This window comes from Triturus cristatus, chromosome 3_2 (genome assembly GCF_964204655.1).
Source record: "Triturus cristatus chromosome 3_2, aTriCri1.1, whole genome shotgun sequence".
Classification (NCBI taxonomy): domain Eukaryota; kingdom Metazoa; phylum Chordata; class Amphibia; order Caudata; family Salamandridae; genus Triturus; species Triturus cristatus.
Window position 1 is genome coordinate 1,087,372,492 of NC_140584.1, and position 16,065 is coordinate 1,087,388,556.

General features: G+C 41.9%; 1 protein-coding gene across 2 annotated transcripts in view; it reads left to right on the top strand.

The window, feature by feature from the left end:
• LOC146859173 (protein orai-2) overlaps positions 1-6,310 on the top strand; it is a 44,190-nt gene extending 37,880 nt beyond the window's left edge. The window contains exon 3 of one of the 2 annotated variants that reach the window (XM_085649846.1): positions 5,023-6,310. In XM_085649846.1, the coding sequence (XP_085505972.1) occupies positions 5,023-5,574 (552 nt within the window). In that variant the 3' untranslated portion in view covers positions 5,575-6,310. The remainder of the gene's footprint in view (positions 1-5,022) is intronic. The other variant, XM_085649847.1, reaches the window with a different exon arrangement.
• The last annotated feature ends 9,755 nt before the right edge of the window (positions 6,311-16,065 follow it).

The window sequence follows — 16,065 nt, forward strand, 5'->3', positions numbered from 1 at the left end:
ATTCATGCACCCCCTCACAGACCCACACACCCACTCAGAAACCCACTCAGAGACTCATACACCCACTGAGACACTCATGCACCCATTCACAGATCCACTCAGAGACTCATGCATTCACTCACCGACCTAGTCAGAGATCCACTAAGAAACTCATTCACCTAGTCACAGATCTACTCAGAGGCTCATGCACCCACTCACAGATCCACTCATAGATTCATGCCTCCTTCAGAGACCAACTCAGAGACTGATGCAGCCACTCAGACACACTCAGACACTCACTGACTCACTCAGACTCACACGCCTGCTTACAGACCTCACAGACACTCACACACTCACTCAAAGACTGACTCACACACCCACTCACAAAAAAGTAGAAATTCACGAAAAAAACAAAGGTTACTAGGATTTTATAGTTAGGAAATAGAAAAAAAACTTTAAAAATCACTGAAAAAACTAAGTTTACAGGCAAGTTATAGTTAGGGTCTGATTTCACATACACAAACCCAGTCAAATTCAGCAGTTATAGTTACCTGTGCTCACTATAACTTACGCGCCCAGAATGCACTGCTTAGGATCTCACATATTACATCACTCATCTCTAAATGAGTCTCTCATAACTTCTGGGATAGAGTTATGTTGACCCTAAGTTAATATCGCATAGACTGTGGTCCAAGTGAGTTCTTAGTCACTCCTATGGCTTCCAGAGGACCAGCTTAGTATGCGTCCTTCCAGCGAGCCAGTTCATCCTGGGCTCTTCTACCAAGTAAAGTGAGTAATCCTTTTGTGGGTGAACCTAGGAGAGGCATCACACATTAGGCTTAAGCAGAGGATGTCCAAGAAAAAAGCATGGAGGAATTCCCACCCCTCTCTGTTTCAATAAAGAGGCTTAAGCAAATAAAACCCCTTAAGCCTCGACTACAATTGAGGAGAAGCAGATCAGGAAGGAATCGACAACTGTTGCAAAAATTTTAAATTGCAAAACACATCGTTGTAGAGCATGCAATACAGAAAGCACCAAGGCACAGCCCACTGAATGTCAGGTGTATCTCCACTCCCTCCAAGGAAATCAAACCTACCTTCTGTTGAGACCATGGGCTTTCCCCCAATTTCCCTTCAAAATCTAAAACAGCTGTGAAGTTGGGAGTCTATCTTCAAGGATCTCCACTTTTGGGTTTTGTCTCTGTAGGGATGCTACTGCCTCTGCAGCTTCTTTTTTAGTGGTGTAATGATGTGTCATACTGTCTTTGTTGAATGTGATGCTAAAGGGAAAATGACCATTGATGTCTGATGTCCTCTTCTATCAGTTTGTTCATGATGGATTTGAACTCCAGGCACTGTGGAGAGTAGGAGCTAAAATATCCAGGAAGATGGAATTTGATTACACCCTGAAATTAAACCTCTGAGATCTATCAGACCACCGAAAAGACCTATTAATTCACTCAGAAGTAGTAAGATTGGGCAGGATGTCTCTTGGCTGATGCAAGGCCCTGACATATCTTGGCTGCACCCTGTGAACCCTCTTGAGACAAACCTCTGAGTGACCGTCTCCTGCAACATCGTACTGCAGGCCCTTCACTCCGATATTCACTCTCCTAGCACAAAGCTCTAGTTCCTCACATCTGAAAAAAGACTGAGAAGACAGTATGCGAAGATTAAACAAAATCTCCTCTGTTTCATCCTGTGCTCCATCAACCGTATGATCCAGTGTTTCAATACCTTTAACAAGCGAGCGTAGTCTTCCCTTAGTTCCTGGAATCCCTTTGACATACCTTCATCACACCTGGGCAATTGTTTCTCGGTGGGCTGAGGGTTGGGTTTGATCAGGCTGTGTTTGCCCCCCCCCCCCCCCCCCCCGGTGTAAGAAAAGGCATGATTCTTTACGCAAGCCCTTTTAAAATGGCATAAGGTGGAGGTTGAAGTTGACAGCTGTCAACAGGAGCAGAAAAATAACATGTAGTACTGACACTACACGGTAACACCACTGCTGTGTCCCAGAAGAAAAGGCATCTGTAAAGCCGGTCCTCTCAATGTGCTCCAGTATCCTGCTATCAAAAGAAGGGGTTTGCCACATGCTGACAATGGTGGCCCAAATAGATTCAATGAATATAAACTGCTAGGCCACACAAAGACCATGGCATGATCAGAGTCCACAGCAGGATGTTTGTACTTCAGTTTCATAAGTGGACCCTCACATTGAGAGTGCTCATTATGATGCTGACCTCAGTGAGAGGGGAAGTTAAGAGATTTGTTTTCTATGTTGTTTTGACTGCTCAGTGAACCACAGTTAGAAAATAATTCTTTGAGGCACTATGGGTGCAGAAACACCAGCGACGTGTTAATCTGAATCCAGTAAGTTTTATAATAGAACAATATTAGGAGTAACAGTGGCCCCTACACTTGACTTGGCTAGCTCCTACCATTGAACAGAATTGAATGAGGGTTCAAAGGACATAACAGCTTTTACGACTACTGAGGGGTCTTTTCAATAAAAATTCTGCCACTAAGGCAAGCAATGCTATTTCCGTTTTTCAATGATTATTGAATGATTTATTCGACAACCTATCAAAGCCTTACAGTTCCAAGATGATGTAATAATTTTCAAAAGGGATCAAATGAAACATGACTCCTTTCATAGAAAGTTGTGAGATTTGTAAGGAAAACGCTTTATTACTAAAACTGAGAAAATGTACGTTCAATCAACGTAGTGTGTAGCCCTTAGGTCGCACTATGTTTTGAGAGGGAATTAAGCCCAAAGAACCTTGTAAAAGCCATTGCTGAAGCCCGGTTTCCAGCGGTCAAATGGTATCTTTCTTGGGCCCCACTGAGTTTATACAAAGTTTGTTAACAATTTGAGAGAGTGAGAGAAATTATTCAGTAATTGATAGATAATTGCTAGTTTGGACCTGGGTTGCAGAGCATTATTGCATGTGTGTCTGAAGGACAACGCTTATCATTCTTACTGACCATAAACTCCTGGTTAACAAGCGGTCACAAGGAGTTGACAGAACATTAACTGCCAGATAGGCAAAGTTAGTGGCAAAGATGGCCTGTTCTGGTGCAGTACAGAACATGTTCCAGCAAAACTAATCTACAACCAAAATTCATGTCCCGGCTATACCCTAGATGCACAGTGTTGAGCTACTTAGCTGTGATGAATTAGCCACCAAGGACTGGGCGTGTGGGGCAGAGACAGAGTCTGCTAAGGGGTTATATGAGGAGAAGCGGAAAGATGAGATGGAGAGGAACCGATGTTTAAAAACAGTTAAGAAATACATTTATGGTGTCTGACCCATGCAGACATCCCAGTGAAGAAAAGCTTCAAAGGAAATGTTCAGGTTTTGTTTAAGACCCCATAGCAACTTTCTTTAGAGAATGATGTGATTAGGCGCAGTGGCAAAATGATTTCTTCTTGTGGCCTACAGAGAGCTCTGATTAGAAATCATTCTAAAAGGTCATGTGATATTTCTTACTTCAAACGTAGGACCTGTCATTATTTGTGGTGGGTAAAGAATGGATGCTGAAGTAGATGCGTTGGTGAATGGACGGGCTACAAGGCACACATCTGTTAGGATGTGGTTCCTGTGGAAATTTGAAGTTCCCATTCAGAGGGAAACATTCACTGCTGTACTTGTTGTCTATTAAACTATCTGGAGGTGCGAATGGTTCGTAGTAACGCCACTTACATAGCGATTAAGCCTTTTGAAGATGTGTTTTCCCATAAAGGAGTTCTTTAAGATTTAATTAAAGCCATTGATGCCCACGTTGATTCTGAGAAGATGTTTGGTTCGTTTAAGAGGTTGTGGGTAAAGAACAAAAGGGTGTTGGGCACCCTTGTGGTAATATTGACTTTGAAAGACTAAATCGCAAAGTAAAGAACTCTCATCAGCTGGCAGTGAAATTATAATTATGTTGATAGAAATCCAGGCAATTCACCTTATTGTCTTTTCTGGTTGCCTTCGAGTTCTATGACTAGCAAGTTTCGATTGAACTGTTATGTGGTAGGTTGTAGCCAGACTGTGTCCCTGGTGGGTATCTAAAAAAAAGTGTAAGATAAGGGTTGCAGAAGTTGGCAAGGATAGGGTGTTGATTAAAAAAGCGGAAAAGTCTCAATGAAGGATGCAAAAGTATATGAATGAAAGAAAGGGGTGTCGGTATCAATAAAAGGAATTGTAATAAATGTCCTGTTGCTGTTGATCAATTATTCTATATTAAGAAGTCTTTGGATTGTAGAAAAGGAATGCTTTGATGGTCTGATCGAGTGAATGGTATTCAAGTTTTCTGTAGCTTAGTGATATTGACAGGTGATAGAATGTGAAATTTTTTTGGAGTACCTATTTTCTGTAAAATGTTGGTTTAGTTGGACTGTGATGGACTGTGTGTAGATGACTGTTGTGTGATGTATAGCTGTTAGCGGTGTTGGCATCAAGATGTTTTGTTTTTCTAACTAGTTATTTTGTTGGTTTTTTTGTAAAGGAAGGTGGTGAGTGGTATCCTGTATATCTTGTGGTTGTGTGATTTGTAATATGTGGAATGTGTCCTAAGCTTGTGTATGTGGGTTTGAACGTGCTGGCACATTGATTCTTAGGAAATGGTTAGAAAGTGATTGTTGGTGGCATGTAGCATCAATTTTCATATCAATGGATAAGGTTACATTCTACCCCACTCATTTATAATTAGGTATTACATTACTATAATTACATTAATGACATCATTTTATCTTGATAGGCGCAATGCAACCTTGAGTTTCCTTTTAAACACCTTTCTATTTCTAATTTGTTCAGTATAGGTGAACCAGGACCACAACTCCCAGAATTCATTAGACTTCTAAATGGCAAGTCAGACCAGAATTGAAAATGCGGTGTCTCTATGAAATTGAGTTATGTGTTAACGTTACTACAAATCAGTTTTAATATATAATTTAGCACCATTTTGTTCTGTTCTGTTCTTTCCAGTGTCACTCACTTGTACTATCTTGAATCTTTGACCTCTCACAACATTCTTCTTGTTCTGTTTCCCTTTTAGGTTGCCATGGTGGAGGTCCAGCTGGAAATGCAGTACCAGTATCCTCAGCTTTTGCTCATTGCCTTCAGCGCATGCACGACAGTGCTTGTGGCCGTGCACCTCTTTGCCCTCCTTATCAGCACCTGCATCCTGCCCAATGTGGAGGCTGTAAGCAACATTCATAATCTAAACTCTGTGAACGAGTCTCCCCATGACCGCATGCACCCCTACATCGAGCTGGCCTGGGGCTTCTCCACCGCGCTGGGCATCCTCCTATTTCTAGCCGAAGTGGTGCTCCTCTGCTGGATCAAGTTCCTGCCCATGGACGCCACGCTTGTCAAGAATGAGGCGGCAGGAGTGGTTCGTGAATCACGTGGGCATGCTGGCTGGCAGGCAGCCCTGGTGTCCACTATCATCATGGTACCAGTGGGCCTCATCTTTGTGATCTTTACCATCCATTTCTACCGCTCGCTTGTGCGGCACAAAACAGAGCGGCACCATCTGGAGATTGAGGAGCTCCACAAACTGAAGGTGCAGCTGGATGGACATGATCGTGGCTTCCAGGTGGTGTGACGTGGGAGCAGAGGTGTCAAATATCAGTGCCTCAAGACTGCTGGTACATTTCTGGGCTGGCAGGTTAGAGTATGAACTAGGAAATGCAAGTGGACAAATGTCCTCAAGGAAAGCAGCCGTGGGGGGCTAATGAGTGAAGTACTCATTCCATCCAGCAGGAGGCCAATAATGACGTTGCACTTGCTAAAACAGGCCCACGTTGGTGGCACCTGAAATGTATGCCTGCTCTTCTGAGCACAAATTGTGTGTATTTGCCATAACACACTATCTACTTGACAAAAAGAACACTTGGCACTTTATTCAGACATTATAGCGGTACATTGGAAGGAGCACGGAGAATCCCACAATGACATCAACAAAAGACTATGCTGCACTCTGAACACACATTAGACAAAAACACACTCTCCGGAGCATGTCCTGTAGGCACAGTCCGGGCGGTTGAGCGGACCATCAGTTCTGGTTTACTTCTTTGCTACCAGTTCTTTGAACTCCAACTGGTCCTGAAGCTTGTTAGGATCCTCTTTTACATTCTAAACTTTGCATCTCTTTTGAATGTATTAAGGAAAGTTGATGTTCTCAACTGGGCCATTATCTCAGTGATGGATGCTTACCCCAGAAATATGAGTTACACATCTGTTTACAAGAAAATATGATCTTCAACTCTCGATACATCCTACTCCTTTAGAATGCATGTGTGTTCCATGCATTCAGTATTTCATCCATCTTAACCCCTTCGGTGCTCATGACGGAACGGTTCCGTCATGAGCCACGGTTGAGCTGTGCTCATGACGGAACCGTTCCGTCATGACCCCGCCCGCGCAAGATTCCGTCAGCACAGCGGCGGAATCTGCGCAGCATGGAAGGGGTTAAGAGACATTTCCTGTAATTGGAGGCAGTTCGGTGACATTGCGATAAATGCTTTCTGGAGTGTGTCTCTTAATGCTGCTGATGAGTAGCACAAGAACATCTGAGGATGATCCACTGATGACCCACCAGGTTGGGATGTTACTTCACAGGACCGCACCAGTCAACGGCCCAGCCAACACCATGAGTCCAATGTTGATGCGGCTCCTTGTGGAGGGCCGTCCCTTACAATCTTGCTCTGCTTTCCATATCTTACTCTTTTGATATTTATTTCCCTAATGGCCATACACACTGGTGAACAGTATATTATTGTGTTTATATTCACAGCTGGATCATGAAGACTTCTTTCAGGTCATATCCAGTCTGTGATTGAACTCCTCACTGATGAAAATGTGATGTATTCCCATTCATCCTACAGATAATGTTTAGGTCTGGCCAAATGGATCATTCCACTTTGCCACTGCATTACCATCATGTTTATTTACCAGGTCCCGTTACTGCTTTACCGATTTGACATTAACGGAACGCATGCAACAAGGGGCAGTGTAGTGCCATGTGTTCACACCTTTTAAAGGGTCATTTGGAATGGAATGAGACTTTGGGTAAAAAAATACCCTGGTGCAAATTATATTTCCTCCAGACTGTTTTTGCCTCTGATGACAGCTAAATAATGCGTGCAAATGGTATTTTTGCCTACTGGATGCATGTGATTACATGTTGTGAGGTTTGCGGCTCGAACCTGTGAACAGATAATGTTAGCAGCCTGGGCGGAAAGGAAGGGAGCACAATTTGTTCTCAGATTTTCGGTAGGCTCTGGAGCATTAACAAGCGCAAATACCATTATGAACATCTTAGCACTTAAAGTCATCGCAAAATACCATGATGACGAGTACTGAACGTTCTACTTAGGCTCGTTGATTGTGTCAAATGGTAAGAGTTTATGTAATAAGTAACCTATTTGATTTTGTCACCATCACTGTAAGGCGCTTGGAGATATGTTTATTTTCATTATAAAACAGATATGTTACATCTATGCCCAACAATGCCAGTGATAAGGGCATGTTGTACACAATGCAACATTTTATTGTGGCACAGAGGCAAAATTGTACACTTGCACTATCCCCAAAAGTCATCTTGTAATCAGCATCCATACCCCAAAAGCTACAACGTCTTAATAATGCAGGATTATTACTTCAAATGAAGAAGTTACTAGGTAAGAGCTCATGTTTTAAAAACATCTTTCTGCTAAAAAAGAGTAGTCAATAACTGCAATTCAGTTATCAGCTTATGCTTAGCAATGGAAATGCCCTTCATCACAAATAATGTCTCATAGTAGAAAACCAAAGCTCCATTAATGCAATCAAGACATTTGTCGCTGAAGCCAAAGTGAGCCTCCTATTCTCCTGAAAGTTCACTTTTTGATTTGAAATATGACTTTTATGCATTAGAAGATCGTCGCCATTAGATCCAAAATCCCATTCAGGACGGACAGGGTGCCATATTTCTAAGCCTCTGGCAGCTGCTTTTGCCACTGCAGATAGCTGGGGAAACAAAACAGGGCCACCTGGTTAAGGAAAAAAAACTGTTCTCTTCATCCAGCCCTGTATTACTAACATCAGGCATTCGGAACGGTACTTTGTTTGATGACGTCAGCTTGGGTTTTGAGACATACTATGCCATTCACCCGATGGCCCCTTCAAGAGCAGTAGGACAGGAGAATGGCGATTCTCCAAATAAAATGAAAAGAGAATCAAGATTTCATTAAAGCCCCGGAGGCTAACATGTTCTCTTAAGGTGCCGCAGAGTGGCATTGAAAGTTATAATGCATAATGGTAGCCTTCGGTCTTGAAATGAAATAAATGAAATGAAATACCAGCATTTGTAAAGCGCACAGCTACCTCAGGAGATGTGTCCTGGTGCTGGGGGCCGTCAGGAAGATTAAGCGAGATATTGCCAGAGTCACATGGTGCTGGGCTAACCTGCTGCTGACACTGGGAAGCGAACCGTGAACCCCGTGGCCCGAAGTCAGGCACCCTGGCCACTGCGCTACTCCTCTGGGTGTTCTCACCCTGCAGGTAAAGTGCCAGGTATTGTTGAGAGCTTCTCATACATGTAACCACTGACCTGCTGGGGTCATACACCCGTGGGCTCATTAGGGCAGTAGGCATTTCTGCTTGACTTTAAAACACTAAACGTTTCAACTGTAAGCGCTGCCTTACCAGCAGTGTGAAACTGACTCAATTTACAAAGTGCTTGTGTGCTCTGTTAGTTGCGGCCTATTCATTACTAGCAACAGCCTATACTATCTAGGCGGAAATCTGCAGAGCTTTTATTTACTGCTTTGATTGTTTTTGGTCCAGGCAGTAATATTTTATGGCCGGGCTGATCCTGTAAAGGCAGGGACCTCTCAGGAAGAGCTGGGCACAAGGTCTTTGCAATATTAATGATTACATACTTCAATCATCAAATTCAGATAGTGAACAAGCACTTTTTTGGAAACAAAGTGGACATCTTTGCTCTGGTGGGGACAAGGAAGAGCTCAGGTGTATTAAAGTACCAGCGTGAGGGCACCAGCTAAGAGCAGCAGATTCATTGGATGGTATGTCTTTTTATGTACAACTAATGTACTATATGTTGTAAATGTCGTGTGGCATGTTTGTTAAGCAGCGGTGTGGTGGGACTCCTATTCCCAGGCACTAGAAATGAAAAGAGGATGCAAATCCAGTCACAGAGAAGGACATTTTTTTGTGTGAACTGGCTAGATTTTGGCCTCAAATTTTCTAGTTGAAATGAGCCAAAATTTTTAACCTGAAATTAAAAACTTAGTGTTAACACAAAATATGAACATATTATAGTCAAGAGTCCTTAATAAGTAACTCAGTTGATCCTACATGGAGTCATGTGGGTGCCAAAGTGTTCTTTTTACAAACCCGCCAATCACCAGGCGAGGGGTGCTGTTCCTGTTCGCTGGCCTGCACTCCCCTTGAACCTGAGATTGGTCTGGTTTCCAAGCCATGGTCTTCTCTGGGCTTCAGGACAGTGAGTCTGTTGGCCATGCCAATAGGGCCATCAGTTTAGGAGATGTTTGATGATGCTGCCCATTCAGGTACACTAGGTTTCCTGCCAGCAAATGATGTGCAAGGCAGTGTTACAAAGAGAAACATGTATGTGCCTCTGGATGTTCTACACATTCCTATATCGATTGCAAGATATTTGAGCAACACATGTGCCTTGGAGTGCCAATTCCCTTGTCTTATGATGTTATCAAATCAGGCGTTTGGTTGCACAAGGAGTATATATTGGCGATTGTGCCATTCAGCCAAAGTTCCGAAGTATGGGAACTCATGCCAAAAGCAAAGGCCAAGCACAAAACCTTTCAATTTTTGATAAGCTGTAAATGTGCCTCAACTAACACACACACCCAAGAGGATTAGGGTGAGCAACTTGTACTGTGAGACTACTTGTTTGTGTCATCACCACTGTCAATAAGATTATTTAGGCCATGATTGGTCAGAGAAGACCATCCCCTTTTTTAATACACCAACTAATTTGGTTTCTGAAAAGTCTGGGTTCTCAGCAAGATGTTTGTTACATCTTCTGAAGTTTTCACAGGAATCCTTTTTGTCGGGAGGGGAGCAATATATCACCAATCATTTGTGTTCAGGTAGAACACCCCAAAAATTAGCTATCTATAAAAGGCTGGTGCTGATGTTTTCTTATTCCATAGTGTAGACCACAAGAAATGATCCTTCAAATATTCTTAGAGCAGGAGTTCTATCTTAACTTTGTGTGAGCATTGTAGTTGACATAAAGCACACTTTACATCATTAAGGTACACCTAATTTTTTGAGAATTTATTGCATCTGTGAGACAAAATAAACATTTTCCGTATGTACGGGTTTCTCTTACAGAAGCAAAATTGTTTTTTTTTATCTCTTAAAGAACCATTATTTTTCATGAAATGTAAATTATTACAACAGTGGATTTGCAAAACATAAGATATGCTAAACTAAAATTAATTAGAAAGCCATTTTATTTTCAAACCAAAAGTCATGTATGAAATTATTAAATTTTCAGGCCCATTGTCCAACCATAAGGTATTTTATTTTCAAGCTCAAAGTCCTTTAGGAAGTTACTTATGTCCAAGTCCAAAGTCCCAAAGGAAGGTATTTAATTCTCAAACTTGAGATCTTGTTAGAGTCTGGTTTATCTTGAAACTCAATTCCTTGTTGAAAATCACTTTATTTTCAAATCAAAGTTGTATAAAGACAATTAAGTTTATTTTTATTGTTTTCAAACTTCAGGTTATGTGTCATCTAGAGTGGTATCCCCATGGGGAATACTGCTCCAGATGATAATGAACGGCTGGTGTTCCCGCTTTTATCGTGTGCTGAAACACACCCAGTAAAACCACATAGGTTTCCTTGGACATTTGCCACCCACTCAGAGCAGCTGAAAAATGTCTGCAGAATTCCCTGGATCCGGGAAAAAGTTGCGGTGTTTGCCTCAGTTATTCGGAGGTCACATTCTTGGGCCTACAAATCATGGCCGGAAACTATTGTGGTATCTCACCACTCAGTTTCGGCCCTCTACTAATGCGGGCAATAGAAAATGACTGGCATGGTGTATTCTTGTCATAAGTGTCACTTATTTCCAGGAATTCAGTGATAAATCAGATTTAACAACAGAGTAAATCACACTAACTCCCAGAAAAAATGTAGGCCTTTATTTTTCAACCCAGAGTCTCATAGGCAGGTGTTTTATTTTTAGAAGATAATGTCATGTAGAAATCCATTTATATATAAATCCAAAGTCTTGGAGGAAGTCATTCAATTTTTAAACTCAAGATCCCAGATGAGGAGACTTTATTTCAAAGTCTTGCAGAAAGCCATTTGCCTGTGCATGCTCTCTTCTACAGTCTTCATCTTCCTGCTGTCCCTCTGAAGCCCGTTGCCACAGGAACCCCACAGCTACCATGGATTATCTAAGCAGATATCCTTCCCAAGATCCCAGTTACTTTGCAGATCTGAAGGGTTTCTGTTTGACAATTATTCAATCACATCTATTGTTTGGCACACTATCAGATTTAAACATCCTCTTTATAATCCAGCAATATAATAGAGGGTTTGAAAATTCCTTTCAAACTAACATTTTCCTTAGAAGACCAGGGTAGATTCATTTTCACTACTCAAACATTTCACAAAATGAAGACATCTTAAGTTTTAGAATAAAATCTTTCAAGCAAAAGGCTCTTTCATGCCCAAACTTTGTAAAGAATTAAAGGTGGGCTCCTTTATTTAAACAAATTTTCACTTAAAGGCAGCCAAAAGTGGTATTTGTAATATTCAACTGACCAGTAAACATAAATGCAAAAATTTGGCAAATCTTATTTATGAATGAATGTCAGTCCCACTGCCACTTTAAATAATAGACAAGGAAAAAGTAATAGACGAAGCATGATTATTGGTAGGGATTTATAGACAATCTCATTGACCCAGTTCAGTACTTTGGTCCAACTGAAGTGAAGCAAGACCTCTAGTTGAAAACTGCATAAGGTAATGAAATGAAAACCTAGTACTGGGAACATGACATCCCTGCTGGCATAGAATGATCTGGTAACCCCAATCACTCAGTTATGGTCTATGGTGTATATCCTGTTAGTTGTTGTTCAAGGAATTAAACTTTATTGATGCGTGCAAATATGGACCGCACATTTATTGTCAATGTCACAAGCATGAGTGTGTGCTATACAAGGGCTCCAATTTTGTAAAGAAATGTGAATATTGGTTTTATAGCTGTCATACAATAAGCAATCTGCTGTTCAAATATCTACAGGCCTCATGGAACAGGTGAGATTCGCTGAAAGATAGATTAGTGCAATTCTTGATTTGCTCAGATTATAGAAGTCATAGCCACTAAATTATTAGATTTAGGCATCACACACCTCTGGTGGCTTGGAATAACATTTGTGGGATCTTGGACTCATGCAGGGACGTTCTAGAATACTTCTTAGATATTACATACATTGGAATCCTTTTTATACTTCCCAGAGGACAGTCACTGAAAGTCCATGGGAAGGTAAAGGCACTTTTCATGGTGGAACCCCCTACAGCTTTTAGTTCTTGTTGATAGCAGACAGGGCTTGAGGCCTTCATTTGTTGTGTATTACATTCCAAGACAGCCTGGAACAAGATTCATATAGGCAGACTGCTCTTGAGGGCTTTCTTCTTGTCCTCCTAATTACATAATATCTCTTTCTAAACCGTGTATTGATGGACTGGTTTAGGAGGTTTTATTCATAATACCCTGGTAGAAGATTCGAATGGGTGAACAGCTTTCTTCATTGTGTAATGTATTCCATGATACACTAATACAAGGTTTCCACAGAACTACTACTCTAGAAAGGTTTCTTTATTGCATATTACATTCCATAATACCCTGATGGAAGAACTGTGCAGCCGAATCACTCGAGCCCCTTTTTCATTGTTCCATTAGATGCTAGAGGTCTACTGTTTGTGGTCCTGGAGTTGGGTGTTTGGGCAAAACACCTGTTAAACAATATGAAAGGACCAGTCTGAGCAGTGAGACCATGGTCTCCACAATTTCAACGAACCCTACTCTGCTTCTAGGCGATAACTATGTATTTCATGATATAAGCTTCATGAACTGAGAACCTGAATCATCTCAACGTACAACATGACCGGATGATTCCACTTTTGGCCAAATGGTTTGTAGGACAGAGGAGATTACCATCATGTCGATAATGACCTAAAGTAGATGTTGAACACATTTGGAAATATGTTTTCCGTTCTTGCTTGACCCTCATTTCATATGTTTCTTGTTTACTGCTCCAGTTAAAAATAAAACAAAGCTAGATGCTGTGCATAACTTCAAGTTTAGGGGGCTTCCTGGAGTTTACTGTGATCTAGGACATCACACAAGGGCTTAAAAGTAAACATCTGTATCCATGAAATAAAGCAGGCTGTCTAAATATGAGTAGATGTTCCCTGAGAGTAGCAACAGCCAATTGTTTTCAGTCTACCACCCTATGGGGAGATTCCCAGATGATGACACACGGTCTTTGCATTTCCTCTGCCAGATATTGGCGTGGAGCCTCAGTACCGACAAGGGAAGCTTTCCCATTTACATGAAGCAATCAGTTCACTTCAGTAATGCTGTTTCACTTATCTGTTTCTGCTGGCCTAATGCTATACTCATTTACTGTATACAGTCAGTACTATTAAGCAAACCCCGACATAAAAAGAGAACATCTTCCTTGAAAGTTGTGCATTTTTCTAGATCAGGATGTTATGAACCAGGATCCACACATGCTGGCCTTGTTTCTTGGGGTTGTTGACTCTAGATAAATAATGTGTTTTTAAGCACCATGCTATAATGCCACATATACTGTTTACTGTACAAGTCATATATTCAGCTAAAAGGTTCCTAGACGACACTGTTCATATACTTACACATCACAAATAAAACACTAAAATAAGTGTCAAATGTACCAACGGGCACAAAATGAAAAGTATTGTATGTTTTTGTACTTGCCAGAGTTGTACTTTCCTTTGTATAAAACGTTTACCACCGAGCAAAAATAAAATGTATCAGATTTGCACCTGAACAGAACAGTGTTGTTGTGATATAGCAAAGCATGCCCTTGTTTACAAATATGGTTATTATTAGGTTGCATTGTGTTTGAGACACAGGAACACATCCTTTTCATGCAGCTATGGCCCTGTATTTACTGTGGCCCTGCACACTTGACCAGCAAGAATGCTTAGGCTGGCATAATAACAAATCAGCTTTTTCATTTTAAATCAATCAGAATTGCTCTTTATAAAAAATGATGGTCTATACACTATCCTCTTTTTCTGCAAAGGAGATGAAAACATATCTAATTATAATATAAAGTAAATGTGATTACAGTAACAAAAGGGTGGCTGGTTTTCTTATTCTACATTGAATCAGGCAGCGGGTTTGCCTATCCGCATACGAATATGTCATAAGGTACAGAAGAACATAGGGCCAGTCGCAAACACCAAGATTAGCAAATTCATGGGGTGTTGTGACTGCAAAATCTCTTTTTATTATGTACTAAATCCATTTTGTCAATCTGAAAACGTTTTCCAAATTGCTGAATGTAGTTTGTAATCCATACTGAATCGCGCCCTTTGGAAGGGGCCTTCCTTCCAAATTGTGAGTTGGTTTTAAAGGTGTCAATGGTTTGCATCTATAATTCCACTGCAAACCACTGACCAGTTACTGACTCCCAAGTTGAGGTGTTTTTTTTCATATCTTTTTTTATTGGGTTTAGCATAGTATACAATACCAATTCAATTCCATGCTTACCATATACTTTGTATGAAGGATCAGCCAACAAATCACCTAACTCGCCCTGCCCCCTACTGCTCTCTATTGTCGTCCTTATAGATTGGCTGTACCATACAATAATTAGTGCCTATCTTCGCTGAGGCCAGTCTGGGTCACCTAGTGCATACGTTCATAGTGCCCCCGCAGAGATTGTCCACAGACTTGAGCAGTCCAAGCCATTATGAGTCAAGCACACCCTTCGTCCTCCTTTGAACCAAGCATTCAATTAGTCCTGGCGCTTTGCGTGGTTCAGTGATCGCACCTTTACGGTGGCTGGGAGTCGGGGGGGGGGGGGGGTCCCTCAGAGCCTCTAACATGGCCGTCCATGCTCGTAAATCATCTTCGACCCTGTTGTCACATATGGTCAGCTTTATATGCACCTCTTCTGCCACCGCTCACTTCGATATGAACCCTGAGCTACTCCCCCACACCAGGAGGGTACTGTGCCAACCATCTAATGGAAATGTGCCCTTTACCCAAAACCAGCCCTCAGAGCAGAAATATCCTGCTCAGTTTCCGTCCCTTCGGGGGCAACCCCTACGATCTCAATTTGATGTCGAGATGAAGCTCCCACCCAGTGGCTCTGTTAAGCCTGTCCACTATCTCCTGCCGGAACAGAACCAGGGATCTACAAGTCCAATCTGCCTCCCTCTCACCGCAACGTGAACAACTCACCTCTTGTGTGGGATATATATCATGCAAAGTCTTGGGGGTAAGGTATACTTGGTGATTATAATGATACTGTGTCAGCTTAAGTAGTGTATTGGAAGAAACCATCCTCGCTCATCCATGCTGTCCAATTACTCTTCTGTGATTGGTTCAGCCAATGTATCCGACCATTTCGCCTGTATTGTTTGCTGTGGCGCAAGACTATCATCAGTTAGAGCCCTATACAGGTGTGATATCAGCCTCCTTCCCCCTGTCAATGACAGAATTTCCCCCAGGGTCTGTGATGAGGGTGGCTTTTCGGGAAAGCACAGCCACAGTTCTCGAGCCGTGGCTGAAAATTTAGCATATTGGAGGTATTGACCCTGGCCCAGCGCGTAGGTCTCCGTAGCTCCCTGCCTTGTGATGAATCGTCCCTCTGTGCCTAGGCCCCCCAGTGTAATGCAGCCACACCTCTTCCATTGCTCTACTACCGCGGTCACTGACATTTTCACCAACGGTTGGAGTACCCACATACGCATGTCTAGTGCAGAAGGCGCTCTTTTGATCACTTTCGTTACTGCCGTCTCCCATATTCTGCAGGTC